Source organism: Hipposideros armiger, unplaced genomic scaffold (genome assembly GCF_001890085.2).
Source record: "Hipposideros armiger isolate ML-2016 unplaced genomic scaffold, ASM189008v1 scaffold_47, whole genome shotgun sequence".
In the NCBI taxonomy this organism is placed as follows: domain Eukaryota; kingdom Metazoa; phylum Chordata; class Mammalia; order Chiroptera; family Hipposideridae; genus Hipposideros; species Hipposideros armiger.
The window spans coordinates 4514026-4541970 of NW_017731397.1; the positions used below are offsets into that span (position 1 = coordinate 4514026).

The window sequence follows — 27945 nt, forward strand, 5'->3', positions numbered from 1 at the left end:
CTAGATTGAAGAACAAAAGGACAGCAACTTGTCTGTTCCCCTTTCCCCAATTCCCCAGCACTGTTCCCATCCCCCCAATTCCCCAATAAAAATAAAAAAAAAAAAACAAAAAAAAAACAGACATGGACAGTAGTTAAAATGGTAAAAACAGATTTTATTCAGGACTATTGCAGTAGGGAAAAAAGAGGCCTCAGTATAGAACAGGGCTCGATTCTGAACACAGTTGTTCACCTGATATTACCCGTAGGAGATGGGTTCCAAGACCCTCAGTGGATGCTTGGAATGGCGTTTAGTACCAGGCCTCTATATACTATGTTTTTCCTGTACATGCACACCTATGATAAGTTTAATTTATAAATTAGACACAATAAGAGATTAACAACAATAATAGTGAAATAGAACAGATGTAACAGTATACTGTAATAAACATTATGTGAATATCGTTTCAAAGTATCTTATTGTACTGCACTCACCGTTTTCCTTGTGATGATGTGAGATGATATAGTACGTGTGTTGAGATGAAGTGAGGTGAACGACGGAAGCATGTGTGATGTGACATTAGCTACTGTAAGGGTTACTTGACCACAAGCATTTCAATACCGTGACAGTGGATTTGAAAACCAAGAGGCTACTAAGTGACTAGTGGGTGGGTAGTGGATACAGCGTAGATATGCTGGACAAAGGGATGATTCACACCCTGGGCAGGATGGAGCAGAACAGTGTGAGATTTCATCAGGCTGCTCAGAACGGCGTGCAATTTAAAACGTGAATTATTTACTTCTGGAATTTCCCATTTAATATTTTCAGACTGCGGTTGACCAAGGGTAACTGAAACCGTGGAAAGTGGAACCACGGATAAGGGGGGGCTACTGTACAACTTGGGGATTTATAGCCAAGGAGTAGGGTGGAGATCAGTGGATGGGGAATTACTAAGAGGGAATGTCAGGAGAAATGGGGATTCTGGCTAAACTGACCAAACAGGATGCTTGCTGAAGACAGGCTGTGGTGATCCGACATCACCTGGAGGGCGGTGGAAGATGACAAAACTGATAAAATATCAGAAGTGATCAGATCACAATGGGGAGCAGTTCTGGTTAAACTGACTTAGCAGGGTTCTTGCTAAAACTGCACAGATGGGCCTAGGAGAAATTTCAGGAGACTGACTTGAAGTTTGGTTAAGTAAAGAATCTTTGTCACGAGCCAGAAGGAATTAATATTTGAGAGAAATTTGATTGTATTTATTTATTTAAATTACTATTTAAACGAGTAATAGTTTTCATTAATGTGTTTAAAAATAACCACCCAGACAAATCTAATCCAACTTTTTTTTTGTTTTTTTTGTTACCATTCACTTAGGAAACAATTTTCTGTTTAGTCTTAAGAGGTTCCTGTAGTGTGCGAGCCTTTATCATTACAGAATGAAGTTGAAAATAAGGGCCTTATTTGTTGATTTTTGTAGTAAGCGTGTAACTTTTGTCTCTTCTATTATATTTTTGCTTTCAGAGAATTCACAATGGCAGAAATTGAGCACTTTGTAGATCCCAGTGAGAAAGATCATCCCAAGTTCCAGAACGTGGCAGACCTCCACCTTTGTTTGTATTCAGCAAAAGCCCAGGTCAGCGGACAGTCTGCTCGGAAAATGCGCCTCGGGGATGCTGTGGAACAGGTAAGAATTCATAGGTTACTTAATTTAGGTTGTTCCTATTCAGGGTTTGAAGTACTTAGCAAATTTCCGTGTACTGGATGACAAAATATTTTATTTTAGCAGTCATTTTATTATTTGTTTTTATATAGTATTTATTATTTACTGTTATTATAGTGGGAGGAAATTACCCAAACATGGCAATTTGTGGGCCGTTGGGGCTAACATGAAAGAAGTGTTTCGGAGAGCACTTGGAAAAGAGGCCTTGGTTTGAACTGTGCCCCATCAATCCGACCTTTGACAATATGTACTACTTTTGGGGAGACACTGACTTACAGAGAGCAAGCCCACTGGATTTTAAACTCTTCTCTGTTACCCATGGCAAGTGGGATCAAGTCTTTCATATAATAGAATTGCTCTAATTATTTGCCTAGAGAAATGAGTGAAAACTTGCTAACAGCAGTTGCTGCCTGATAGTGCACTGAATTGCCCTGGGAAACAGTGAGCTTCCTGCCCCTGAAAATATTCAAGTAGAGGCTGGGTGGTAACTTGGCCATTTTGCAGAGAAGAATCCTGCGGTGGGAAGGGGATGGGACGAGATAATGTCTAAGATCCTTCCGGTACTAAAATTGTAAGATTACATATACTGTATGGGTTCACAGATTTCAGTGGATAAGAATACGTTAAAACCCCCTCAATATATCTTATTACTTTCATTAATTCAGAAGGAATACATTTGCTGTTCCTTAGGGTCATTATTAGGAATGTCATTTTTGGCACTGTAGATTTAGAAGGTATGAGGTATTGGGCTGAATTTTTGCTGACCAGTGACTATGGTAGATAGATTTTAAATAACTCCCTTATTACCAGCTTGTTAACTTGACATTAACCCCTTTAGAAATAGCCAAGGTCACATTCTGGCTATTTGAGATTATTCTGAAAGCTGGATAAAAGAGCTTACCTGGTGTTTCAAATATCTTTCAGCAGTTTATGGGACCATGGCCTTCTTAAGTTTTAGTGTGTGTTTTCCCTTCCTCAGTGCTTGCTTGCGTATTTATTAACTTATTCGTTTATTCATTCACTTTTAGGGTGTGATTAACAACTCAGTGTTAGGCTATTTCATTGGCCGCATCTACCTCTACCTCATGAAGGTTGGAGTCTCTCCAGATAAACTCCGCTTCCGGCAGCACATGGACAACGAGATGGCTCACTATGCCTGTGACTGTTGGGACGCTGAATCCAAGACGTCCTATGTAAGCAGAGCGGAATGGTCTTTAGTGTGTGATTTTCACACTGTTAATGTACACACATGGGTATCAAAATTGCCTTTTGTGTGCTGTATGTCAGAATGGAACAAAAAGAAGCGATCCTGAGCAAAGTGGAAAACAGTTTTGCCCGCTGTGTTCTTATAAGGAGGGAGCTACTCGTGTGTCCCAGGAGCCCTTTTAAACTTAGATGGCTTTTTGGGGGGCAGGGAGGGAGGGAGAGAGAGAGAGAGAGAAGGTGCCCGTGGTGAGGTGGTGAGGCTATGCTGCGGTGTACATGCCTGGGGTGGGCGGTGTCATTGGTAATATCCCCAAGTGCAGCTAAGGTGGGTGTGGGTGGCCTGCCCCCTGACAAGGACCCCAGCAAACATTGGAAATGGTGGTGACTGAGTAAAGAGCTATTATGCTCTTAGTTTAGAGAACTATTTGGGGATAGACTAGTAGATTCTGATTCCCTGTTTAGGAACTACCTTTTCTCAAATTCTACATATTTATTGATAGTTCAGAGAATACCTCTAAGTGACCTCTTCACTGTACCTTCCCATCCCTACCCCCAAACATGAACATGTGTACTGAAATTCTGGATTGAAAGGCGTTCGGGTATAGAAGATGCTTTGTTCATTGGTGGCCGTGGGAATAAGGGGTGAGAGCCTTCTGGCATTCCTCTTATTTGGTCCTGGAGAGGCTTAACCTTTACTTAAGTCCATTTAGACACTTTAGCCCAGGGTCATTGTCTTATATGCCCTTGGTTTCGCTTTTTACTTTTTCAAGTGACTTTCTTTTAATAGCTTCATTTTTTTAATTGAAAATAAAAATTAGTCATAAAAAATAATTACTCCTTTTTCTAAAACAAAAAATAAATAATTCTGAAGAATACTATATAGAAAGTGAAACATCCAATTGTATGCCTGTCCCCAAAAGCGTTTCATGTTTCTTTTCTGGATCAGAGATTTTCTGTAGTAAATACAGCAAATATTTTAGGCTTTGTGGATCTCTTTTGCTCATCTTCTTTGTTGTTGTTGATTTTTTTTTTTTTTTACAACTCTTTAAAAGTGTAAAAATCATTCTTGGCCCCATGGGCCTTGGTTTGTCAAACCCTATTCTACAATAGATGCTTTTATATGTATACATTACAAACATCATGCGTAATGATATGCATCTATCTATAGGGGCTGTTATTGATGGTGTTTTTAATATATTCTTTTTCCTTTATGAAATTAGGAAAGAATTTCTGTATCTGTTAGGTTTTTCTTTAACATAATAATCATAGTAATAATAAAAAAAAAGGCCAAAATAATCATAGTATTTTTGGATTATAGATATTTCTATAAGTTTTAGATTTCCTGGAATTTCTTCTTATTTTCAAATCAAACCAATAAAATATTTTCTGTTTTGTGTAGGGAAAGTTTCTTTCTTTTCTCTTTGTTCCATACCAGTTCCCTTTCTTAGTTTGCTCTACTCTAAGTTCAAGTTAAACCAGACACAGATTCTTGCTCTCAATTTAGATTCTGAATCTGACCTGGGTTACATTTCATTTGTTTGGTCCTCCAGCATTTGTAATTGTCAAGAGCTGAATAGCATTCTAAGTGCTTTGCATGTATTACTTCATGTAACCCTCACAATAATCCTGTTCATAGGTCCTATTTCTGAGGGAACCGAAGTGCTGAGAAATTAAGGAATTGGCTGGGGGCCCACAGCTAGTGAGTGAAGCTGGGACCTGAACCCGAGCTGTCCGACTCCAGGTCCGTGCCCTTAGCCAGTGGGTCTCACTGCTTTAGTAATCACCCTGCAGCATTCCTGGTCATCGTTTTCTGAGTGCAGCTGTAGCCAAACACTCAAGGACTGGGGATCAGAAATCATGGGCCTAGTAAGTCCTGGGGATGTCATGTAGGTATGGCGACTACAGTTAGCAAGACTGTGTTGCATAGTGGAAAGTTGCTAAGAGAGAAGATCTTAAAAGTTCTCATCACAAGAAGAAAACAATTCTTCAACTGTGTGAGGTGATGGATGTTGACTAGACTTATTGTGGCGACCATTTTCCAGTATATACAAAGACCACATCATTACACTGTGCACCAGAAACTAGTATGTTGTATGTCAATTATTCCTAGATTAAAAAAAGAGAGAAAGAAAACCCAGAAAACAGATGATGTGGGCCTGGCCTTGAGCTTAAACTAAGGCCATGGGAAGACAAGACCAAACAAAACCAGCAGCTCCGGAGTAACAGACACTTCAGGGGAGGGGACAACTCCTTTCAAGGCTGTAACACTTACTTTTTGTGTGCTTCATATTTATTTAATAAAAAAAGTGACCGATCACAGCTAATGCCCCAGCCGCCCGCTCCTCCCTCCTCAGAGGTAACCACTCTCCCACAGTTGGTTACCATTCTCAGGCTTGTTTTTGTAATTCTGCCTTTTAGTACATAAGTATGTTAACCGATATCTTTGGTAAAGGGTTATCCCCAAATCTGTACATTTAAGAATGTAAATATGCTAATTGACCTAGTCAGTGAATGTTAGATGATCAAGTTACATGTTTTTAGGCTTTGTTCTGTTCTTTAATTCCTGTTTCGTCGTTGCTGTTATGTGTTAGGATTTCTGAGCTTATGTGAGTTCTATATTTGCCCTCTCTTCCCAGTGCTGCATGTGATGACATATGCTTGGAAAGCGGTGATGGTTGAATTTCCCCATACTCTTTGGATCAAAGGCAAAAAATAAAAGTCCTTCATGAAGAGGACTAACTAGATAGCTACTAAAATAAGCCTCCTACCTCTTTTGTTCCTGTTCAAATAAAAGGTTCTCAAGGGTCTTTGAAAACAATTTAGGTTATGCTTTTGAAAAGTATCTTGGGTATTAATAAGAAATGGAACCTGGCACCCACGCTGTTGTTATGTTTTACTCTGTGACCTAACTATTACCTGCTCTGTACTGAATTTTCTTTTGTCGGGTAGAAAAGTGAATTGAGCGCAGATGCCCACGTTTGTAGCCCGCTACTCAGGTGTGTGTAGTCCAGCCCCAGCTGCCAAGTCGTGAGAGCAGACACTTCATCCAAAGAGAATAGTCGTTTCTGCCACACTCATTGGGAATCCTAGTCTCAAATTTGAAACTGATTTTTTTTCTACCAGTTTTGTCTCGGTTCACATTTTATTTCCATAATTAAATCAGAGAATATATTAGTTTACCCCACATTCACAATACAGCAAAATAAATCTGTCCGGAAAATAAGAAGACTGCTTTGTGTGCCTGTGTGGATTATAGTTTATAGGGTCGTTAGCTGCCTGATGTAGAAAACTGTTCCCATTTCAAACATGTATAAAAGTTGAGTGGAGATTCTGTATTGAGTTAGAAAAAGGAGTAATTATTTTTTATGACTGATTTTCATTTTCAATTAAAAAAATATGAGTCTATTAAAAGAAAGTCACTTAAAAAAGTAAAAAGCAAAACCAAGAACATATGGGACAATGACCCTGGGCTAACGCGTCTAAATGGGTTTAAGTAAGTGTTAAGCCTCTCCAGGACCAGATAAGGGGAATGCCAGGAGGCTCTCACCCCTTATTCCCACGCCGCCAATGCACAAAGATCCTGATGTGAGTTACAGTCTGCTCATATTTGTGAATGAACCCAGTGTAAGTAACAAATGTTTCTATCCATTCTGTCTTCTTAGGGCTGGATTGAGATTGTCGGGTGTGCCGATCGGTCCTGTTACGACCTTTCCTGTCATGCTCGAGCCACCAAAGTCCCACTTGTAGCTGAGAAGCCTCTGAAAGAGCCCATATCCTTTCTGGTCACGTCACACCTCAAGACTAAAGTGTCAGCATCCTCAATGAGTCCTGGTCTTCTGTGCCTTGTTCTATGGATACACTGAGATGTTTGGGGTATGGTGGCAACACTTGCTTAAACCTGTTACTTTACCATCTCACTGTTCCATTCCTATTCTCTTTACTTGTAATCTGACATGTGCCCACTCAGTGTTTGGTCCTTAAAATAAGCGTTTTCAGAAAAATTCTCCGAATGTCTTAGAGAGTGCGGACCCATTTTTCTCAGTCATTTCCAAAATGCATTTCTCCACAGCTGCACCTGCCTCCATGCTCTTTAGAGAAAGGGTACCTGGTGAATACTGTCTCTACTAAAAGACGAATGCTATTTTATGGTAGATGTAGTAATAATTGAGCTCCCTTAATCAGCACAGTAGAAATTTCCTTCCTTTACCAGGAATTGAGGGTGTGAGCTGAGCTTAGGGCTGGCCACTGGCAGTAAATAGATCCTGTTGTGTCGGGACATTTTAGAAATGAATAAATTGTTATCAGAGGTTATTATGCTGTGTATTCAGTTATATTGCTGATTAGATAATATCCCTTTTAGATCACTGTAATTTTGAAAAACTATTGATGCTGTTTACTTATTTTGAATGATTTTATGGTTCTCAAGATCAGTTCTTGGAATACTGAGGCAGCTCTGTACTTTTGAATTCCTTGACTATTGCATACAAAACAGTTAATGTTGTTCAGTTTGACCCCAATAAGGGAGCAATTGGGAAGGCGTATAAGAAGGATGCAAAGCTGGTGATGGAGTACCTTGCCATGTGTGACGAGTGTTACATTACAGAAATGGAGAAACTTTTGAGTGAAAAGGGGTAAGATTTAAGATGTGTACTATTACGTGGGCTCTGCTGGTTCTGAAAGTTAGGGTGAAATTAGTTTCTTTAGAAATTTTTGGCAGGTAAGTACTATCTCTTGGCTACATTGAAAGGACTGAAAGGTTTGGTGAGATTTGGGGACTATAGCCGGAAATAGATTTGAAATGGACTATAAAGATCTTCTTTTCCCCCCAGTAACTTTCTTGGATGAGGAGATTTGCCGAAGGTAGTGCTTAAGGAAGGATTAGAAACTATATCTATCATCAAGTCAGTGTTCTTTTTTTTGAGCTTTTGAGTCGTCTCTGTAATTGTTTTAAGCATAAATATAAAAACGGTAGAGAAGAATCTTTAAATGACTACAACAAAAATCCAGCGCTGAACAGTGCAAAATTTACTATGTCTGGCAAGCAGTAGAAATTTCTAGACATATGAAAATGGGACCCATAATGAGGGAAAGAGTCAGTGAAAAGAAATACCCAGAAATGACAAACATGATAGAATGCATACATATAAGGATGTTAAAGCAGTTATAAATATGCTTCACATGCTCAAAGACATAAGGGAAAACATGAACAGATGAGGTGAGACATGGAACTATATATAAAATAAGAACCAAATGGAACATCTAGAGGCAATATCTAAAATTAAAATAACTGAATGGGATTAAACATTGCAGAAAAGATCATTGAACTTAACATAGCAATACAAACTATTCAAAATGAGGCTTAGAAAAAGACACTGAGAGAAAAAAATGTCCTTTGGGCCAATAATGAGGCAGTCTAACATGTAATTAAGAGTCACAGAAAGAGGGTATACAGAGAAAATACCTAAAGATACATCAGGAGCTGAAAACTTCCCAAATTTGATGCAAACTATAAACCCACAGATTCAAGAAGTTCAACCCTAAGAAGAATAAACAGAAAGAAATCATATAAAGGCACATCAGAATCAAATTGAAAACCAGTAAAGAAGAGAAAAATCTTTGAAGTAGCCAGGGTAAAAGCCTCATTACATAAGAAGGAGTAAAAATAAGAATGATTCAAGTTTTCCTCAAAACCTGTGCCAGCCACACTACAATAGAGTGAAATCTTTTAAAGTGCTTACAGACAAAAATCCTATACTCAGCAAAAATATCTTTCAAAAGTGAAGAGAAAATACTTTCAGACAAACAAAAGCTTAGAGAGTACCTTGCTAGCAGACCTACACTGCAAGAAATATTAAAGGAAGTTCTTTAGGCAGAATTGCGGAAATTTAGATCTATCCAAAGAGTTAAGAACTCTGGAAATGATAAATATGTGGATGAATATAAATGACATTTTCTTTAATTTCTTTAAAATGACATTTCTTAATTTTTTAAAAAGATAATGGACTGTTTAAAGCAAAAGCAATAAGAACATATTGTGAAATTTCAGAATATATATAAAAGTAAAATGTATGCTATCCATAGCTCAAAAGGATGGGAGCAAAGAATTGAGAATATACTGTTACAAGTGTTATATTCACTTTATTCACAAGTGTTATATTCACGTTATAGTATACGTGAAGTGGCATAATATTATTTGAAGGTAAACAACGATAAGTTTAAAAAAAGTACATGACAATAAATTCTAGAGCAACTACCTGGAAAAACACATAAATACCAAAGGAATATAACTAATAAACCAATAAGGGAGATAAAATAGAGTAATAAAAAATAGTCCAAAAGAAGACAGAAAAGAGGAAAAAGAACAAATGGAATAAATAGAAAATAACTGGTGAGTTGGTAGATTTTAAACTCAGAAATATTGATAATTACATTAAATATAATCTAAATACTTGAATTAATAGCCATTGATTGTCATTCTGCTTAAAAAACTCAAGACCTTATTCAGTGCTGTTACAGGAAACTTACAGTAATTGTAATAGCACAAATAGGTTTAAAAGTAAAAGAATCAAAAAGTATTTCCATACAAACATTAATCAAGCTGGGAGTGGCTGTATTTATAACAGACAAAGTGGACATCAGAACAAGGAAAATTACCAGGGACAAAGTTGCATTTCATAATGCTAAAGGATTCCATTCATCAGGAAGGCATATCACTTCTAAACTGGGTGTGCAACTAAAAACAGAACCTCAAAATATATAAAGCAAGCTTGACAGTACTGAAAAGAAAATAGACAAATCCACCATTATAGTTGGAGATTTCTACACTCCTCTCTCAGTAATTGGTAGAGCAAGCAGACCAAAATAATAATAATAATAATAGGAATTTGAAGATCTAAGCACTGTCAATCAACTTCATTGCCAGTTAGAGAATGTCTAATAACCAGAGTAGACATTTTTTAAGTGCACTTGAAATATCTTTCATGTTTTTTTGTACAGCCCTCTAGCTAAGGATGAGTTTTGCATTTTCAAAGGGTTATTTAAAAAAACAAGAATACGGGAGACTCCCTATGGCCTGCAAACCCTGGAATATTTTATATCTGGCCCTATACGGAGTGTTTGCCAAGACCTGCCATAGACATTAGGCTAAGTGAGAGAAGCCTTACACAGAAGGTTATCTGGGAAACTAGGAAAGACAAATCTGGTTTATAGTGACAGAAAGCACATCAGTGGTTAACTGGGGTGAAGGGAATTGAAAGAGAAGGGACACAAGGGGACATCTGGGGCGATGGTGGTTGCATGGGCATGTCAAAAGAACTGTCACAAGATGAACTCTTGTAAGTTGAAGATAGACTTACCCATTTCAGTAGGAAAACTTTAAAACAGTTCTGGCCTCCCAGTATTAACACCTTATGCTAAAACATCAAATCCCATTAAAATGGATATACTTGTTAGATCACTAATTAGATATCATTATCCACAAATAAGTTTCCCTTAATTGTTCTCAAGTAATGGCTACCTCCTTGCTAATTTCAGCTTTTTAATAACTGTTACCTATTCTGCAGTTAGACTGTGCTCACAGAGAGAATATCTGTGATGCTGTTTATCTAACGGAATCTTGCATGCACGCACACACAAACTTCAGACAGAATGTGAGCTTGAAAACCATATGATGCGTGAGATTATTGCTGCTAGAAACTAAATAGTAAAACAGTGTGGCGCGTGCCAACTCCACAGCGTCAAAGACACCACATGGGGGCGCTCTTTTCCCAGCACTGAGCTGCTTGTGAGACAACAAATCCAAATTGATCTTCATAGTGTGAGGAAGTACCCCATACACTGAAATAAAGGCTTTACACAAAGTGCTTTATAAATGTGAAGTCTTATAACCCCACACAAAATTGGTGTTATCTCAGGATATGAATATACTGAGTTCAGTGATTTGGGGGGGAGAGTTTATATTGACATATCAAACTGAATTATTAAACTTCTTAAAAGCTGATCATCAACATAAATGGCAAAGTTTATTTGGAAATAGTGTGAGGGTTTTAAAATTACTATGTAAGATGACAAGCTGGCCATTTTTACTATGTTGGGACAATAAAGAGAACAGTGAACTTTTGTCAGCAGTTCTGTTTCTGACGAATTTATTGTAAATATTCTAAAACAGAATTTTTAAATTGTTTTTGATTTTACCTTAAATCTCAAAACCAAAGGAATTAATTATTAAGTTGTGGAATTTTATAAAACTAGTCACATTTTTGGGTGCCTCCCAGAATACTGTTTGGTGCCATTGTTACACTACTATTTAATTTGGCATTCCTTATGAAATAATTTAAATTTGACTTCAGCTCTTGTATCTGGAGAGTTGACTAAGTTGTATGATACCTAAAATGAAAAACAGCTTGGCAATCTGTAAAGCTTCTTTAAATTAAGGCATAGGGATGTGTGTTTTCACTAACATATAATGTGCTTTGTTTCTTTGTAGGGAATTCACTGTTGAAACTGAAGGGAAAACATTTCAGTTAACAGAAGACATGGTTAATGTGAAGAGATTTCAGAAAACACTATATGGTAATTTTGTAAAAGTTTAAAAACAAACAAAAAAATTACTCCTTAAAGTTTTTTTTTAAGTTTTATAATGTAACCATTTTACAGAAATTTGAAGAGGAAAAATAAATTAATGCCACAACTCTAAATTTAATATGTTTAAGGCATTATCTAGGGTCTATTTTTTTTAAAACATAATTGTACTCATACTGCAGAATAATTTATGATGCCAACTTTATTATTTCTATGACCTGAGGTGCATAGGAAGAGCATCTCTGATTAAAATATTTTTTTCATTTTAAGGAAAATTGCTTTTGTTTCCTAAGCAAAAGAAGGAATTCACCCCATCTGTCTTTTTTTTTTTTTTTTCCCAAATTGTTAAAATTCCTTTAGATTAGTGATCTTTCATGCTTTTTTTGAGAGCCAAGGAGATGATGATTTTTTGTAGAACAAATTCTGTGAATTGGGAACTGAATATTTTACAACATATATGAAGGATGCTTGTGGTTAATTGTGGCTGAATTAAAGCTCCTGGAAACAGAGACCAGTGGGTATTTGGAAGCCATGCCAGTGGAGAGAACAGGCCTTCTTTTCCATCGCTTTCCGGCCTGCTGGGTAGCCAGGCTGCAGAGAGCTGTAGAAGCAGTCTGAGCAGTGATTAGCGTAAGCAGGGGGGAAAAAAAATACAAAAAAATAAAAAGAAAACCACTGACTGGCAACCTCAATACATGTTCTGTGCTCTTGTTTTACATATTCAATAACAATTATTAAGAAAAAAAAAAAAAGTAAACAGAGGGAATTCTTCATGAGCTGGAGCTTTTCAGCCACCATCCTGGCAGGTGTTTCAGAGCTGTACTTCACTGTTGCTCAGATGCCATGGAAGGATGGGCAGAAAATGCCTTGATGATATTTCTAAAGAGTTATTCTTATCCTTTACTACAGACAAAAGCATTTTTAGTTCTACTTATCTCATTTCCTTGAAACGTAAACTCTCCCAGGTTAGGGTGGGTTGCCTTAGACCTGGCCAGTGCTTAGCGGTGCTTCTTTTGTGAATAGGTAATAATTCAGTATGTTTCCTATGTAGTTCACAGATACAGCCTCACCCATGGGAAGAGCTGTGGGGCCCCTGGTAAATATTTTTGTTTGAGTGCTGATCCCTGAGCAGACTCTTCTCTAAAGGCCTCCTGACCCCAGAACCTTGGAAATACAATGGCAGTAACTTGGCTCTCTTAAAAAAGAGTGCTCTTCAAGATAGCAAGATAGGAAGTAAGACAAACCGTCTGATACTTGTGTATAGGAATTGTTTTTGTTAATTTTGCCAGCTATGGTAGTAGATTTTTAATTCTAGCAAAGTCTTATAAAAGCTCTAGAGTTTTAATGCTGTCTACGTAGGCAAGGCAGATGATAGATGAAATACCTTGGTACCTTGTTTCGTTTTTGTGCTGTGTAAACAAAGAATTTAATTTGATGAAAAAAATATTTTTCATTCCCACTTTCTCTTTAAAGGCATTGTGTTTCCTATCAGCAAATAGTTTTTTGTTCTGATTTCTTTGTTTCATCCAGAATAAAGATGTTGTTAGAGCTAACAAGGATTGTTTACAGAGGACCTGAAATGCATGATGTGGGGATTGAAAGAATGTTATTGAATTTCTCTCTCGCAGTGGAAGAAGTTGTTCCGAATGTAATTGAGCCCTCCTTCGGCTTGGGCAGGATCATGTATACGGTATTTGAACATACATTCCACGTACGTGAGGGAGACGAACAGAGAACAGTAAGTTGTCCTATACTCTCCTCTTAGTGTCAGAAATGAAATTTGCTCAAGCATGTTAATAACTCCGAGTGATCAATTGGCTGTTATTTACTGTAATGCATTAATGCAGCTGTTAACACTCACCGTTGCATAGCCGTTGACAAAGCAGTGCCCTATCAATGGTACTGCATTTGAGTTTAGAGTGTGCAGGCCGCTCTCGGTGCCATTGTTTTATGGCCAGGTGCTTTCTGTTCTGAGACAGAACACACTACTTTAAGGAAACGTCTGTGTTGCATCAGTGGAAGGAATGAGACATTCTGGAAATACTCGTGTTTTCAGAAAATCAGAAAGGAATTGATGGCTCATAGAGTTTGGCCAAACCAAAAAACTGTATCTCTGCACTGGTGAAGCATTAAGGGGAACCTCAACCTGCGTAAAATTGTCTGGGGTACTTCCGAGGTAAAGATATAAATTCCCAGGTTCTATTTCAGAAATAACTGACTCACTAGGTCTGAGACCCAGAGATCTGTGTGTGTGTGTGTGTGTGTGTGTGTGTGTGTGTGTGTGTGTGTGTGTGTGTGTGTGTGTGTGTGTACACACACACATATATATATATTTTTTTTTTACAAGAATCCCAAATGATTCCATTGTGGGAAATTGACAGATCACAGATTGGGGACTAGTATTGGGGCGTAGCCTTTCCTAGCATTCAGGCATTGCTAAAGGTAAATATTTATAAGAAGACTTTATCAGCCCCCTAAGTTTTCTGTTGGCTGGGACACTTCTGAATCACAGCTCCATGCTTTCCACTCAATCTCTCCATTCTGCCTTACTTCACCTTTCTCACCTCGCGTCTGCCTACAGAAACTGTACTCCTTTAACGTATAGATGCAGATTTCCAGGAAAATCAATCAGAAGAAGAATGGCTAGACAAGAGAGGTTGTGTATGTCAGATTAACTGAAGGGAACATTGCTGTCTGCCTGAACACTCTACTAAAGCTGGCGGTGCGCTGGTGCCAGACATCAACTCTGAGGCTCTCTCTAGGACCTTTCACCCTGATGAACGCACTGATGAGTTCTTAGGGTCAGTGGTTGAAAAAGTCTGGTGCACTGTGGGTAATATGGAGCTAATAAAGTTACTATTTTATTCTCGGCCCTAAAGTTACATCTTCATCTCCTGGTATTTAAGGAGCAGCTTTTCATTCATTGACCAGAAAGTAAGGACCTGAGCTAGATGCCAGCATGTGCAGACGTAGGTGTGGTTCTTCTTGAGGAATTGGCGACATAATAGGATGTGTTCTTTTTACATGTCAGGTTGCTTCAGGCCCTACCTGTTTATGTTTCTAATAAAAAAGGGTTTGAAAAATCTTTCAGCTATTCCTTTAAATATTGATAAAACTAGAGCTTTAATAGAAATTTCATAAGGGCTAAACAAGAATAAATTAGTGTGACAGCGTTTTATGAATTGCAGCGATTCCTGCCACGAAGAGAAATTTAGTTTAGGCTGCAGGAAACCAAAACTGTTTCTAAATTATTAGCACATGGGCCCTCAATCCATTTTCCTATAAAATTGGTATAAACACATTGCTTGTGAGATTTTAAAAAAAAATGTTTTTCTATAAAGGCAGGTCCCCATTTTTCCCTCACATAGAATTATCACAAGATGATTGTTCTGTTCTAATAATTGATGTTCTATCACTCAGGCAGCCACACTGGTGGAGTCTGGGGTTAAGTTACAGTGGGATATTCACCACTGTTGGCATTTAATGTTAACTAGGTTTTGGGGGTTGGGGTCTAAACTGGAACCTGTGTCATTATTATTTTTATGGGACCTATTCATTCCACATTCCATATTCTTGCCTTCAAGTGAAACTTTTGTACAAATTAAAAATTGTCTTCAGCTCTCATTTCCAACCCAAAATGGCAGACTAGTTTGCCTTCCACAGAATATCTCTGCTTTCTTTTATTTCTGAATACCTCTGAAACCTATTTCAGTAGCAGTTTAAAAATGAGGGCTGTACTTTGTAGTATACATATACAGAACATCTTTTTTGTTTTGTTTCGTTTTTACATTATTTCTTTTGGACATACATTTGTGAGCTAATTAAACTCTTCAGTTTTACTCAGTCACTAAGGCTCATAGATCCTTCTGTTATGCTGAAACTCTTGAACAGAATGGGATTTTTGTTTCTTGGCACTACCACTTAATTATTTGAGGATTTGAAGAGAGGTTCTTTAGAGAGCTCCATAGAAGGAAGTAAGTCTGTAAGGAAGTGAGGCTTTATGTGGTACCAGAAAATTAGCATCTTCCGTGGTAGGTTTCAGCATGCTTTCTTGTCACTTAACTTTTACAGCAGACCTATGAAGCAAGGTGAGCAGAAGGAGAGACCTACTTTTTAGATGGAGAACTAAGGTGCAGACAGACAGCTCGCTGAGTTGGTCCAGATTCAAAGCTAAAAGCAGATCTTCTCGATTCTGGTTCTGGCTATCCTGCTTTTCTCATGTGTCACACTGCTTTCCATATTGTGTTTTCTGATTTTGATAGTGAAGTTTGGATATTAATTTTCAGATTTTTATCGACTAACATGTTTGGATTTCTTTCTTTTTAAACCACCCAGTTCTTCAGTTTTCCTGCCGTAGTAGCTCCGTTCAAATGTTCCGTCCTTCCACTGAGCCAAAACCAGGAATTCATGCCATTTGTCAAGGAATTATGTAAGCAAATCCAGTTGAGTAATCGTCATGGAAACACTGTTAAGTAGAATGAATTTTAGGAAATGCTCTTTTTTTCCAAATAAAGATACATATTGAATAAAGAATAAATCTAAGTGATTTTAGCCTCTGCTCTTAACTGAGAGAGTATGCTTGCTCAGGATGTTTTCTTCTAGCATTTGAATGAGTCAGGGTAGGACCCAGGAGTCAGATTTAAAACATCCTCGATTCTCCTATTGACCTTGGTGCTCCCTTCATGGGGGACCCTAGAGGAGCTTAACAACCCTGGTGGGCCCACAGCGCCGAAAGGGATCCTGTGGTCATCGGGTGCGGCCCACCCGTTTCAGAGTCGGCGAGTGGGAAGAGCTCATTGGGCTGCCCAGGGTCACGCACGTGGAGGTGGTGGAGTTAGAGCCGGCCTCCTGGCCCTGGCTCTGGGTCTGATGCTCGCTCGCTGTAGCTGTGGGACGTGCGGGTGTGAGTGGTGGGCTGGGCTCCAGCAAGGCACTTCTCATCTTGCATCACTGACTTATTAGCCTCTTGTCTTAGTCGCATGTGTAAGTTTCCTGAATGTGTAAGACAATATTTAGATCACACTGGGACTGTGCATTGTTTTATTTTGCATTTGCTTGTTTTGGATAGCTGAAGCCCTGACGCGGAACGGCGTCTCTCACAAAGTAGATGATTCCTCCGGGTCTATCGGAAGACGCTACGCCAGGACCGACGAGATCGGCGTGGCTTTCGGCATCACCATTGACTTCGACACCGTGAACAAGACCCCGCACACGGCAACGCTGCGGGACCGGGACTCCATGCGGCAGATCCGAGCAGAGGTGGCTGGCCTCGTCTTCCGCCTTCTTAGTCTTAGGAACGTGTGCTGGCGCCTTCTGATCAGAGCCGGAATTAGACGTGTTTATGCTCCCCTTACCTTTTTTTTTTCTCTTTTTAATTAGAATTATAGGCTTGTATCAGACAGAGTGCAGCTTCCCAAATCCCCTTAGTTTCATTATGAAGTATCCATTAATGCTTCTCTAATATTTTATGGCCATTTAGATCACTCTGGGCTCATTCTCTGGCAATTTGCTTTTATAGTTGTTTGTTTACATTTGGGCAAGAGAAATAGGATCCCAAGCGGTTGTTACCATAGTTTTAATTGGCAGGCATTGGGCGGCTTAGACATTTTTATCTTTATATTTCTATAGAAATGTATACATGCATATGTATAAACTTTTCCACGTTAATCCATTTAAAGCAGTGAATAATGTTTCTGTAATTTTACATAATGGGAGGGTAATAATGGAGATGGAAAAGTACAGGAGGGAAAGAGTGGCCACTTTAATTGACAACCGCTTGATTCATTTATTAATTTTGAGCAGGTTTTTATTTAGAGTGCCTATTAAGTGCTCAGCTTGACACAGTGTTAGTTATAGGGAAAACGGAAGTAAAAGGCTGCTTTTTCTGAAGGCGTTTGTAATCTGATTCAGAAGTCACGGATTTCTGGCTTGTCTTTTTACAAAACCAGATCTGGCTTCCCTAGACCTGCATCCCCATGTGGCTGTGGTTCTCAGAGTGGTCTCTGCACCAGCAGCGTCCATCACCTGGTCAACTTCTCCACCCCAGAGCTGGGGTGGGGTTGGGGCCGGGGGAGGCAGACAGGGCGGGCAGCGCCATCATGTCGAGACCCCCAGGTGATCCTCATGCCCAAGTTTGAGAACTGCTATGTGGCCGTCAGTGGTTATGGCTGAGGAGCAGGCTGGCCCCCTCAGTTGGGGCTCTCCAGTTTGCCTGTCTACCCTGGTACCCCTCACTCGTAACTTGACTGACTGCTAGTCCAAGAGTTAAACTTTACACATGAAGTAACTGCAGGTGACATGGAGATTTGGCGTAATCAGGAAAGGCTTTGTGGGGGGATTGAGTTCTCCAGGGGGAGTTGGCAGGCGTTCTAGGAAGAGCACAGACCCAGGCCTGGGAGGGAGGTGAGTGGGAGCGACAAGAAGCATTCTGTGGGGACCAGCTTGTACAGGGACCCTGTCATTATTTAGACACTGATTTGGTCTCTGTAAGGTTTCCTGAGCTCAGGGGGAATACATTTTGACAATCTGATCAAGTTGATTGATTCTTGGACTTCTCTTTCATTCTACCCCAGGTCTCTGAACTGCCCAGTGTCGTCCGCGACCTGGCCAACGGCAGCATCACGTGGGCCAATGTGGAGGCGAGGTTTCCTCTCTTTGAAGGGCAAGAGACTGGTAAAAAGGAGACAGTCGGGGAGTGAGGACGATTTCGGCAACCTGTGACCACTTGCTGTAATAAAATAACTCTTACGTGTCCACTTTACAAAAAAGGAGCATTGCAATGCTCCCAGGGACTGCATTTTATCCTCAGAGGCTGCCTGACCTTATCCCATAATTAAAGTTGGAGGAATTCTGAACGAACTTGTAATCCATTTGCTCGTGTTGCCGCATTTGCAAGCAAAGCTGTTTCTCCCACCTTTGGATAGACATGCTCATAGCTTAATGTTAAACACAATAACTTTTTTGTTTTAATTAACAGCCTTTTGGGGGTATAATTTGCATACCATAAAATTCACCAGTTTTAAGTATATAGTTCAATAATGTTTAGTATAGCCACAGAGTTGTGCAACCATCACTAAATTTAATTTTAGAACATTTCCATCGCTGCAGAAAGAAGTCTGCGCATTTGGCTCATCCCCCGTTCCAGCCCGGCCCCAAGCAGCCACTTAATCTACTTTTCTTTGTACACAGATTGCTGCTTCTATCTTTCCCTCTTTCTGAGAGAGTGATGCACTGTGCTAAAGGGGTGAAACGGCGTGTGGAAAAGCTGAGGGGTGGGGTGGGGTGGGGTGGGGTGGCAGGAGCAGTGGGCAGGGAGAAGGGGCTTTCCGGGGTGGGGGTGAGGGCTGCCACACAAGTGTTCAGTGGACAGAAGTCTTTGCTCTTTAAAGTCTCCAGGAGGGGGTGCATGGGCAGAAGAAGTAGCCCTGGAAATCACCGCACCTCCCAGTGCTGGAGGAACCCACCTCCCTTGCCTGGCTTACAGTTCTCAGCCATCACAGTATCTTCATTCTAGCTTAGGAGGTTTTGGCTCAGCTCTTGAGGGACTTGACTTCCATTATATTTTTGTACGGACCACTTGGAACATGTTTTTCATTTGTTAGGAAAAAATTGAAGGATGTGCTTTTCATCTGCAGAGATAAGTAAGACCTTGCCTAGTGTCCGAACTCCCCTCATACAGTATAAGCGGGGGTGGGGGAGTTGACATCCAGAATGTTTCCCTCTGTCCTGGGTGTAGGAGCAATAGAACAGGGAACCCAGGGCTGCTCCCATCCGTGTATCATCTCCGACCTGCCCACCACTGCACAGCGAGGTATTTGGTGCATAGACTTTGGATACGTCTTGAATTTCTGAGCATGTCTCTTAGGGAAGAAAGTCTTACACTGAAACTTACTTCTCTTCTACCGGGTGCTTTTTAAAGCGTTTGTTATTAGATCAGAAGGAACTCAGTTTTAAATACAGTGAGTTCTCAGTTTCCAGGGAGTCCTTTCCCCTCAATTTCCTTATACTTCCTGGCGTGTAGTTGAGCGTCCTCACAGGGGTTTGTCTTCACTTCTTCCCGTTTGTGTGCTTCCTTTTACAGCGAGTACGTCCTCAGGCAAACAGCCGCCACCACCGCAGGCATTGTTAGGAGCTCGCTAACAAGAAAAGATGTATTAAACACATAGTGGGGTTTGCCTCCTTTGGATCATAAAGGGATTGGAGCCAAAGCTCTCTTCACTTTTCATTGGCAAGTACATTTATCTTGAGTTAGATGCTGGATATTAAATCCACAAGCCCTCCCTTTCTCTGTTCCTTCCCCGAAGTGCAATGCATGATTTCCCCTGAGAGAGCACATGCTGTCTCTAGAGGAAGTGATTACCTGAGAGGGGAAGGCGGGCCCGTAGCAGAGTTTGGTTCTGTTTGTGCCATGTACGCTTGATGCTTAATGCAAGCAGATGAAGAGCTGCTCTTAAACGAAGAGGGTCTCTCCACGAGTTGTACACACACACACACACACACACACACACACACACACACCCCTTTCTCCTGGTGCAAGCCCAGTGTATTTTTAAAACCAGGGTCGTCTTGGCTTGATGCTCTGAGGCCTTTTTTATTATGTGTTTGTATGTTTCAAACTGGGCTAGCTCAATCAGAGCTAGGTAAATAGCACTGTCTCTCAGAGAAATTACTTCTGTGCATCACTCTCCCCAAAAATAGTTTTGGGGGATGGTCAAGTTCTAACTGATTTCCATGGAATGTACATAAGAACACAGTAGTTTCTTTAAAGATTTATCTTGGGTTGGAATTCAGGGCATTCAGTCAAATACTGGGAGGAGTTATGTCTAGAGAGGCGGCCTACGCCCACCATCTACAGGAGCCGAAAACCTTCATACTGCTTAACAGCTTAAATAGCAAAATACCGAATATAGACGGGTGTTCCGAAAAAAAAGAATTCATTGCTAAGTCATAAATATAGAAACAATCTTACTCGTTGCATGCGATGGTACCAGAGATGTCAGATGTCCAAAGTTCTTGGTGACGATGACATGCAAAGTTTTTTGTTCAATAAGTCACTTAAAATAGATCATTCTAGACCTTTATTGACTGTTCCCTTAACCAGGATAAACTTTGGGTAATGGTAGTGATGGTCTTAACCAGTGGAAGCTATTCCTGAGAGAACAGGATGCCCGGGAAGTAATCCTAATTCTGGATGGAGCTGCATGTAAATCAACCCACTGTCCTCAGGGGAAACCTACTCTGTATCTCCGGTGGGGCTAGGATGGAGAGGTTTTGATAGCATCGCTCCCGTCAAACAGCCTAGCACCAGCATCTTGGCGGATAGTCTGTTTAAAGCAGAGGGTTTTTTGTGTGTGTGGTTTTTGGCATTTGGCCAATACCACAAAGAAACGTAGTTGAAATGCAGTAAATGAACAGATGAATAATTTTGCTGTGGCTCCAAATTCACCTCGTATTACCTCTTCAGTAATTCTTGGTTATTGGGCTGCCTCTGAGCTGTAATTGTGTTAAGACCATGTGGATGGAATTAATGTCTCTTCCGGAAATCGGGATATCATTTGGGAGCTTGGGCAGGAATTGCCTGAGAAGTAGCCTGTGGCTCCGCCCTCCGGCCCATGAGCTCCTCTTGTGCTGGGCGTGCGGTTCCCTCAGCTGGACGACACCTCTTCCCTGCATGTCAAAGACACACCTTTTTAAACCTGTTGCAGCTACAAAAGATGTCAGAGCAGCAACCCTGGCTGCGCATTCGAATCACTTGAATTTTAGAAGATACTCATGTCTGTGCCCCCCTCAAACCAATAGAATGAGTTCCTCCAGGGTGGGACCCGGGGATCAGCCTGCCTTTGAAAGTTCCTTAGGGGAACCCCTGCTATAATGGATGCCTCAGCTCGACCCCCAGAGTGGGGAAGGGTCTGCCGAACAAGGGGTGTCTTCTGACAATAGGGGTCAAGCTGTCAACACCAAAGTGTCCAGAAGAGATGTATTTGGGGGGCACTGTTGGTGTTACCCCACTGAGATGACCCACAAATGTGCTCTCACAAACCTCAGGCATCTCAACCCCTTATGTCCTGCGCCCCTTGTGTAGGGCCGGGGGCTGAATCCCTCTCCTCTGCCGTTTCCCCCAGGCTGTGTGCTAAGAGGGCTTCTATGCGTTGATCTCTTTTAAGGATTACAATAATTTAAGTATCTTTGTCCTTTTACATAAATGTTCACTTCTCAGGTTCACGTTGATAGCAGGGGACAACCAGTTTTGAACCATGTTTAAAGTACATGGTGATATCACATGATGGTATCAGATGATACCATCTGTTTTGCTAGTTTCTACCTTTTGTGACTAAGCACGAAGAGGACTTGAGAAAGAGTTCCTTGAAGGTCTAAGGAAACCTTTCCTTTAAAAAGAGAAGTGCTCCAGGATCCCGGCCTCCCTGACCCAGGAAAGCCTCACGTCCTCTGACAGCGGTGGACACTCACCTTCTGCAGTGGAGGGTAGCTTGGGCTCTTGCAGAGCTTACTCCCTGTGTCAGGGTCTTGGAGTTGGCTTTGTGGCTAACCGGACGGGCTCCTAGGTCTGTAAGAGAGGGAGCTCTGGGAGAAGCCTCCTAACTTCCTTCCCGTCCTCTCACCATCCTAACTGCACCTCAGCCACACTCAGCCCCTTCTTACAAAGTTGAAAGTTTGTCGCTATGGGGAAATGCTGATTTGTACATAACCTTGCCCTATACTCAAGACCTCCCCGTCTTGTCCCACTCTTTGGAGTTGGTTGAAGCAGATTCCTAGCCAGGCTAGGAAGCCCAGTGTTATCAGCCAGGATTTATTTCAAGGGAAGCTATGTCTGTAGACCTCTGCTTGGGGGTATTGCCAACACGAGAGAGACAACGAGAGAAAGGGCGAGGACACCATTCATAGGCTCACTGTCAGACTGCAGAACTGGTAGTTTTCTGTCCCCATGCACCCCCATTTCCGTCCTCATCCACTGATGTGCGTAGGGCCCTACCTGGCTACTTCTTCCTCTCTCTCTCTCTCACCTGGCCCTTGTGCATCTCCCCACTGTTACCTCCTGTCCACTGTTCAGTGTTAGCCCATTTGAGGTGGTTACCACAAGGCACGTACAGTTTTACTTGGCATCAGGAGGTCCTTTCAGAGCATTCCTATCTGCTTTGATACCTAGATTTACCGAAACCACTTAGGCATCATTGGTGAAGCCATTTGAGATTCTCTCGGCGAGGTTAGGCGTGTGTCAGGGAACAGTCCGCGGTCCAAGCAGTTAGGGCATAAGCTAGGCAGTTACATGATGGGTAATGCTGTGATGAGTGCTGAAAGAACCGTTACAAAGGAACTGAGGTAGGGCCCTTGCCTGGAGAGGGGAGAGCTGAGTTGTCATTAGTCACTCGGTCCTTTTGCTACTCTCCTTGAGGGCTTGTTTCCTTTTCTGGAAGCTGGTTGAATAGGATGATTTTAGTAAGTCTGTCCATGAAACAGCTGAGTCATAGGTCGTTCCCCTTCACTCCTTGGAGTTGCCACCAGGGAACTAACTGTCCTTGGCCTGACTTCTCTGTACTTGTTAATACGTAGTTGGATTCAGAACCTGCAACCATTTTCATTTTCCTGCCCAATGTCATTTCCTGCTGCTGAGGTATTATAACAGTTAGAGGAGCGACTTTGGAGGCAGATGTGTGAGTCAGGCTCTGACACTACGGGAAGTGTTGCCTTGTTACCTTGCAATTTGTATGACCTAACGCAGAACCATCCTTGACCATTAAAGAAACTATGTCTTTATTTAGAGAAAGAGAGAGAGAGAGGGGAGAGGAGAGAGGGGAGAGCCCGGATTCTATGTATTGTGTGTGTTGGGGCGGGGGGAGTGCGAGATGAGGTCGTCAACATGAGCTGTAGGGGCTCCCTCTGAGGGGGTCGTTGTTCCAACTTTTGCTCCATTGAGAACTTTCTTGCCATGTGAAAGGCAGGACCCATCGCTCTCCCGAAAGGGGTTTCCCTTTGAGACTTTGCATGTGTACAAGCCTTGTATTTACTGAGACAGGCAGGTGTGGGAGTAGGGAGGCAAGTGGGGGCTTTCAGTCCCTGGGTGATCTTATCTTACCAATCATGCCGGATGGCGTGGGTGGGGCTGAGGAGCAGAGGGGTTCGGCGAGCTTTGTGCTGGGAATGAAATGGATTCGAGTCCAGACTCTTCTAGAATCTCGCTGTAACGGCCCTGCTCTAACCCTCCATGCCTTGCTTGGTTCCAGGCCACAGCCTGCGTCTGAACCTAATTGCAGTTTCGCGAGCTTGAGGCTGGGCAGAGAGAGCCCTCCTCTGTGGGAGCCAGAGTGCTCTGCCTCCCTATTTTAAGGCTCAGGACTTGGGGCACACGTGAGCCTGCCTATGTCTGCACTGATGGTTCGGTCTTAAAACTCAGTCACCAACAATTAGCGCAAAAGCACTTACGCTAACTAAAACAACTCTAATTAAAACCTTTTTTTGGCTCATCGAAACCCACTGTTCAGCCTCTGAGTGTGAGCTAATTGGTAGTGAGATTAAGCAAAGTGAGATCATGGGCAAGAGAAAAGAAGCCTGACAAGCTTTAAAGTATCTTTATTAACATCCTTTTTTTAAATTGAGACCAGACCTTTCATTTTTCTGAAAAGAACTCTGAAGCAAGTTTGCACGCTGGTACGCTCCATTAAGCTGGCCTCTGGGTTTGGTGACAGCTCCTCAGTGCCAGTCTTGACATCTCTCTTCTCTCACAGGCCACATCTAGGCCGTCAGCTCCATCGTCACTTGATCTTCGGAATCGGGCTACCGCCCTGGTCCAAGCCACCACCACCTCCCTCCTAGCTTATTGCAAAAGATTCTTAGCTCCCTGCTTGTACCCTGGCCCCTTCACAATCTATTTTCAACCCAGCAGCCAAATGATCCGATTCATCCTAAATTCAGTGGCTTTTCTTCTCACTCAAGAATAACACCTGGCTGACCCCCAACCTTCTTCCTGCCAATCCCGTGTGTGCATTGCCTCAGCACACCCAGAAGCAGGACTGTTACTGTTACCGGTCCATAGGCCACGTGGCTGACGCTTCAAACTGAACACTCAAAACATCAGAGTTTGGAGTCAGGAAAGGTTTATTAATTGGGACAGCTCCAACTTAGATGGGGGCCCTAGTAGTTCCACAAACCCATCAATTAAGAGTTCAGGCGTCTTTTAGGTATAGAGGAGGGAAAATGGCGGGGGGGTGGGAGGGAAGTGTTGTTTTTTATAAAAACAATCCCCACGCAGAATTCCTGCACTGACTAGCATGCCTAAAGCAGGAGCTCTTAGCCTGCAGGCCATGGGAACCCCACAGGCTGAACAAGATGGAGTCATTTCACTGGTTAAGGGACCATGCCACTGGCTACTCCATCTGTCTGCTTCCTGCCACGGATCCTCACACTTCAGGGATCCTTGCTCCCTCAGGACTTCATTCAGCAGGTGCTCAGTGAGCCCTCCCCAGCCACTTGGCAGCTTCAGCAGTGGGCTGTGCCCTTACACACACACACACACACTAACTCACACTAACACACCACACACGCATGCACACACACTAACACCACACACACGCACACACACACACTAACATCACACACACACTAACACCACACACAAACACTAACACACACAGACACAAATTGATGTATTTCTAAATGACTACCCCCTGACATATCTACATAGCTCAACCCTTGGCCCAAAACACGTCTACAAAAGCCCAGCAGCCGCTGACTGGTTCGTCCCAAGGCAGGTTCTCACTTAGGATTGTGGTGCCCTTTGTAGAGGAAACACAATGTCAAAATCCCATGGAATCCCCGAGTTTGAGAAACGTTAGCTAATGTCTTGTATAATTAAACTACCTTTCTGTTGACACTATGAAAACGGTGTTTTAAGGCAAAACATTTTTTAAGATTATGACTACACTTTTAAGGTTATCACTAGATTTTAATTGCTAAAATGAAAATGGTAAATTTAAAAATTCTTATAAAACTTGTAGACTCTGAGAAGAGGTTCCAGGCAGAGAACTCCAAGACGGCAATGCCTTTTAGGGACAAGAATTCTCAGGGCTGGGTGAGGCTTTTTGAAAGGAACTGGTAGTCACATAATAACTACAGTTGCTTTTTACTATTTATTTGTTTTTAAGATTTTTATTTAAAAATATAGCTAACATACATTATATAAGTTTCAGGTGTCTATCATAGTTGTTCAACATATACTGGCCTAAAGAAGTGATCATCCTGAGTCCAACAACCATCTGACACCCTACCACGCTGTCACAATATTATTGACTATATTCCCTGGTCTGGACATTACATCCCCATGACTTATTTGTTTTATATCTGGACATTTGAACCTCTTATTCCCTTTCACACTTTCACACACACCTCCCCCCCCACACACACACTTTTTAATTTTTCAATTACAGTTAACATTCGATATTAATTTCAGGTGTATAGCATAGTGGTTATACATTTGTATAATTTAAGAAATGGTCCCCTTGACTAATCTAGTACCCACCTGCACTATACACAGTTATTACCATATTATTGACTATATTCCCTATGCTTTACTTTACATCCCCATGACTACTTTGTAACTACCAATTTGTACTTCTTAATCCCTTCACTTTTTTCACTCTGTCCCAAACCCCCCTCCCATCTGTCACCCAAACAAATCTAGTACCATCTGAAACCATACCTATTACAATATTATTGATTATATTCCTTATGCTATACCCTACATCCCCATGACTACTTCTTAATCCCTTCCCGTTTATTCACCTACCCCCAAACCCCCCTCCCATCTGGCAGTCATCAAAATGTTCTTTGTATCTATGACTGTGTTTCTGTCTTGTTTGTTTATATTGTTCTTTAGATTCCACATATAAGCGGAATCACACTGCATCTGTTTTTCTCTGACACTCCACTCAGCACAATACCCTCCAGGTCCATTCATGCCACCGCAGATGGCAAGAACCCATTCCTATCCATGGCCAAGCAATATTCCATTGTGTATGTGTATGACCTTCTCTTTATCCATTCTTCTGTCAGTGGACACCAGGCTGCCTCCACATCTTGGCCATTGTAAACAATGCTGCAATGAGCATATGGATGCACACATCCCCTTGCAGTAGCATTTTAGGTTTCTTCAAATTAATACCCTGAAGTGGGATGACTGGGTCCTTTGTCTCTTGTTATAAAGTCCATTTTGTCTGGTGTAAGTATTGCTAGCACAGCTTTTTTTAGTTTCTTTCCATTTCCATTTTCATAAAATATCTTTTTTCATCCCTTTCGGTCTCTGTGGTCTTTCAATCTGAAGTGAGTCTCTTGTAGGCAGCAAATGTAAGGGTATGGTTTCTTATTCAGCCACTTTATGTTTTTGATCGAAGCATTTAATCTATTTACATTGAAAGTAATTATTGATATTAACTATTGTCATTTTATTATTCATATTTTTTATCTTTTTTTTTTCATCTTAAATAAGTTCCTCTAACATTCCTTGTAATACTCGCTTGGAGATGAACTCCTTTAGTTTTTTCTGGTCCGGGAAGCTCTTCATCTAAATTATAGCCCTTGCTGGGTAGAGTACCCTTGGTTTTAAGTCCTTGCTTTTCATCACTATGAATATTTCTTGCTAACCTCTTTTGGCCTGCAAAGTTTCTCTTGAGAAATCAGCTGACAATCTTATGGGAGCTCCCTGTAAGTTACTAGTTGCCTTTTTCTTGCTGCTTTTAAGATTCTCTCTTTGTCTTTAACCTTTGCCATTTTAATTATAATGTGTCTTGGTGTGGGCCTGTTTGGGTTCATCTTTCTTAGGACTGTCTGTGTTTTCTGGACTTGTATGTCTATTTCCTTTGACAGGTTAGGAAAGTTTGCAGTCATTATTTCTTCAAATAGGTTCTCAATCCCTTGCTTTTCTCTTCTCTTCCTGGTACCCCTATGATGTGAATATTGTTATGATTGATGTTGTCCTAGAAGTCTCTTAAACTATCCTCATTTTTAAAAATTCTTTTTTCCTTTTGCTGTTCTGATTGGGTGTTTTCTGCTACCTTGTCTTTCAAATCACTAATGTGATTCTGCTTCACCTAGTCTGCTGGTGATCCCTTCTAGTGCATTCTTCATTTCAGTTACTGTATTCTTCACTCCTGACTGGTTCTTTTTTATGTTTTGTTTCCTTTTCTTATGCTTGCTATCTCTTTGTTGAAGTTCTCACTAAGTTCCTTGAGCGTCCTTATAACCATTGTTTTGAACTTGCCTCCATTTCATTTAATTCTTGTTCTGGATTTCCCCCCCCCCCCCCCATTTGGGATGTGTTTCTTTGTTTCTTCATTTTAGCTGCCTCTCTGTTTGTTTCTATGTATTAGGTAGATCTGTTATGTTTCTTGCCTNGTTCTTTCATTTGGGATGTGTTTCTTTGTTTCTTCATTTTAGCTGCCTCTCTGTTT

General features: G+C 41.1%; 1 protein-coding gene across 2 annotated transcripts in view; it reads left to right on the forward strand.

Annotated features, from left to right (window-relative positions):
- The window catches only part of GARS1 (glycyl-tRNA synthetase 1), a 66821-nt gene extending 48478 nt beyond the window's left edge, over positions 1 to 18343 (forward strand). The window contains exons 9-17 of one of the 2 annotated variants that reach the window (XM_019639943.1): positions 1504 to 1666; positions 2731 to 2895; positions 6571 to 6678; positions 7394 to 7539; positions 11394 to 11479; positions 13117 to 13226; positions 15824 to 15917; positions 16557 to 16747; positions 18061 to 18342. In XM_019639943.1, coding sequence (XP_019495488.1) covers positions 1504 to 1666; positions 2731 to 2895; positions 6571 to 6678; positions 7394 to 7539; positions 11394 to 11479; positions 13117 to 13226; positions 15824 to 15917; positions 16557 to 16747; positions 18061 to 18186 — 1189 coding nt within the window. In that variant the 3' untranslated portion in view covers positions 18187 to 18342. Of the gene's footprint in view, positions 1 to 1503; positions 1667 to 2730; positions 2896 to 6570; positions 6679 to 7393; positions 7540 to 11393; positions 11480 to 13116; positions 13227 to 15823; positions 15918 to 16556; positions 16748 to 18060 lie in introns of both variants that reach the window. The other variant, XM_019639942.1, reaches the window with a different exon arrangement.
- The last annotated feature ends 9602 nt before the right edge of the window (positions 18344 to 27945 follow it).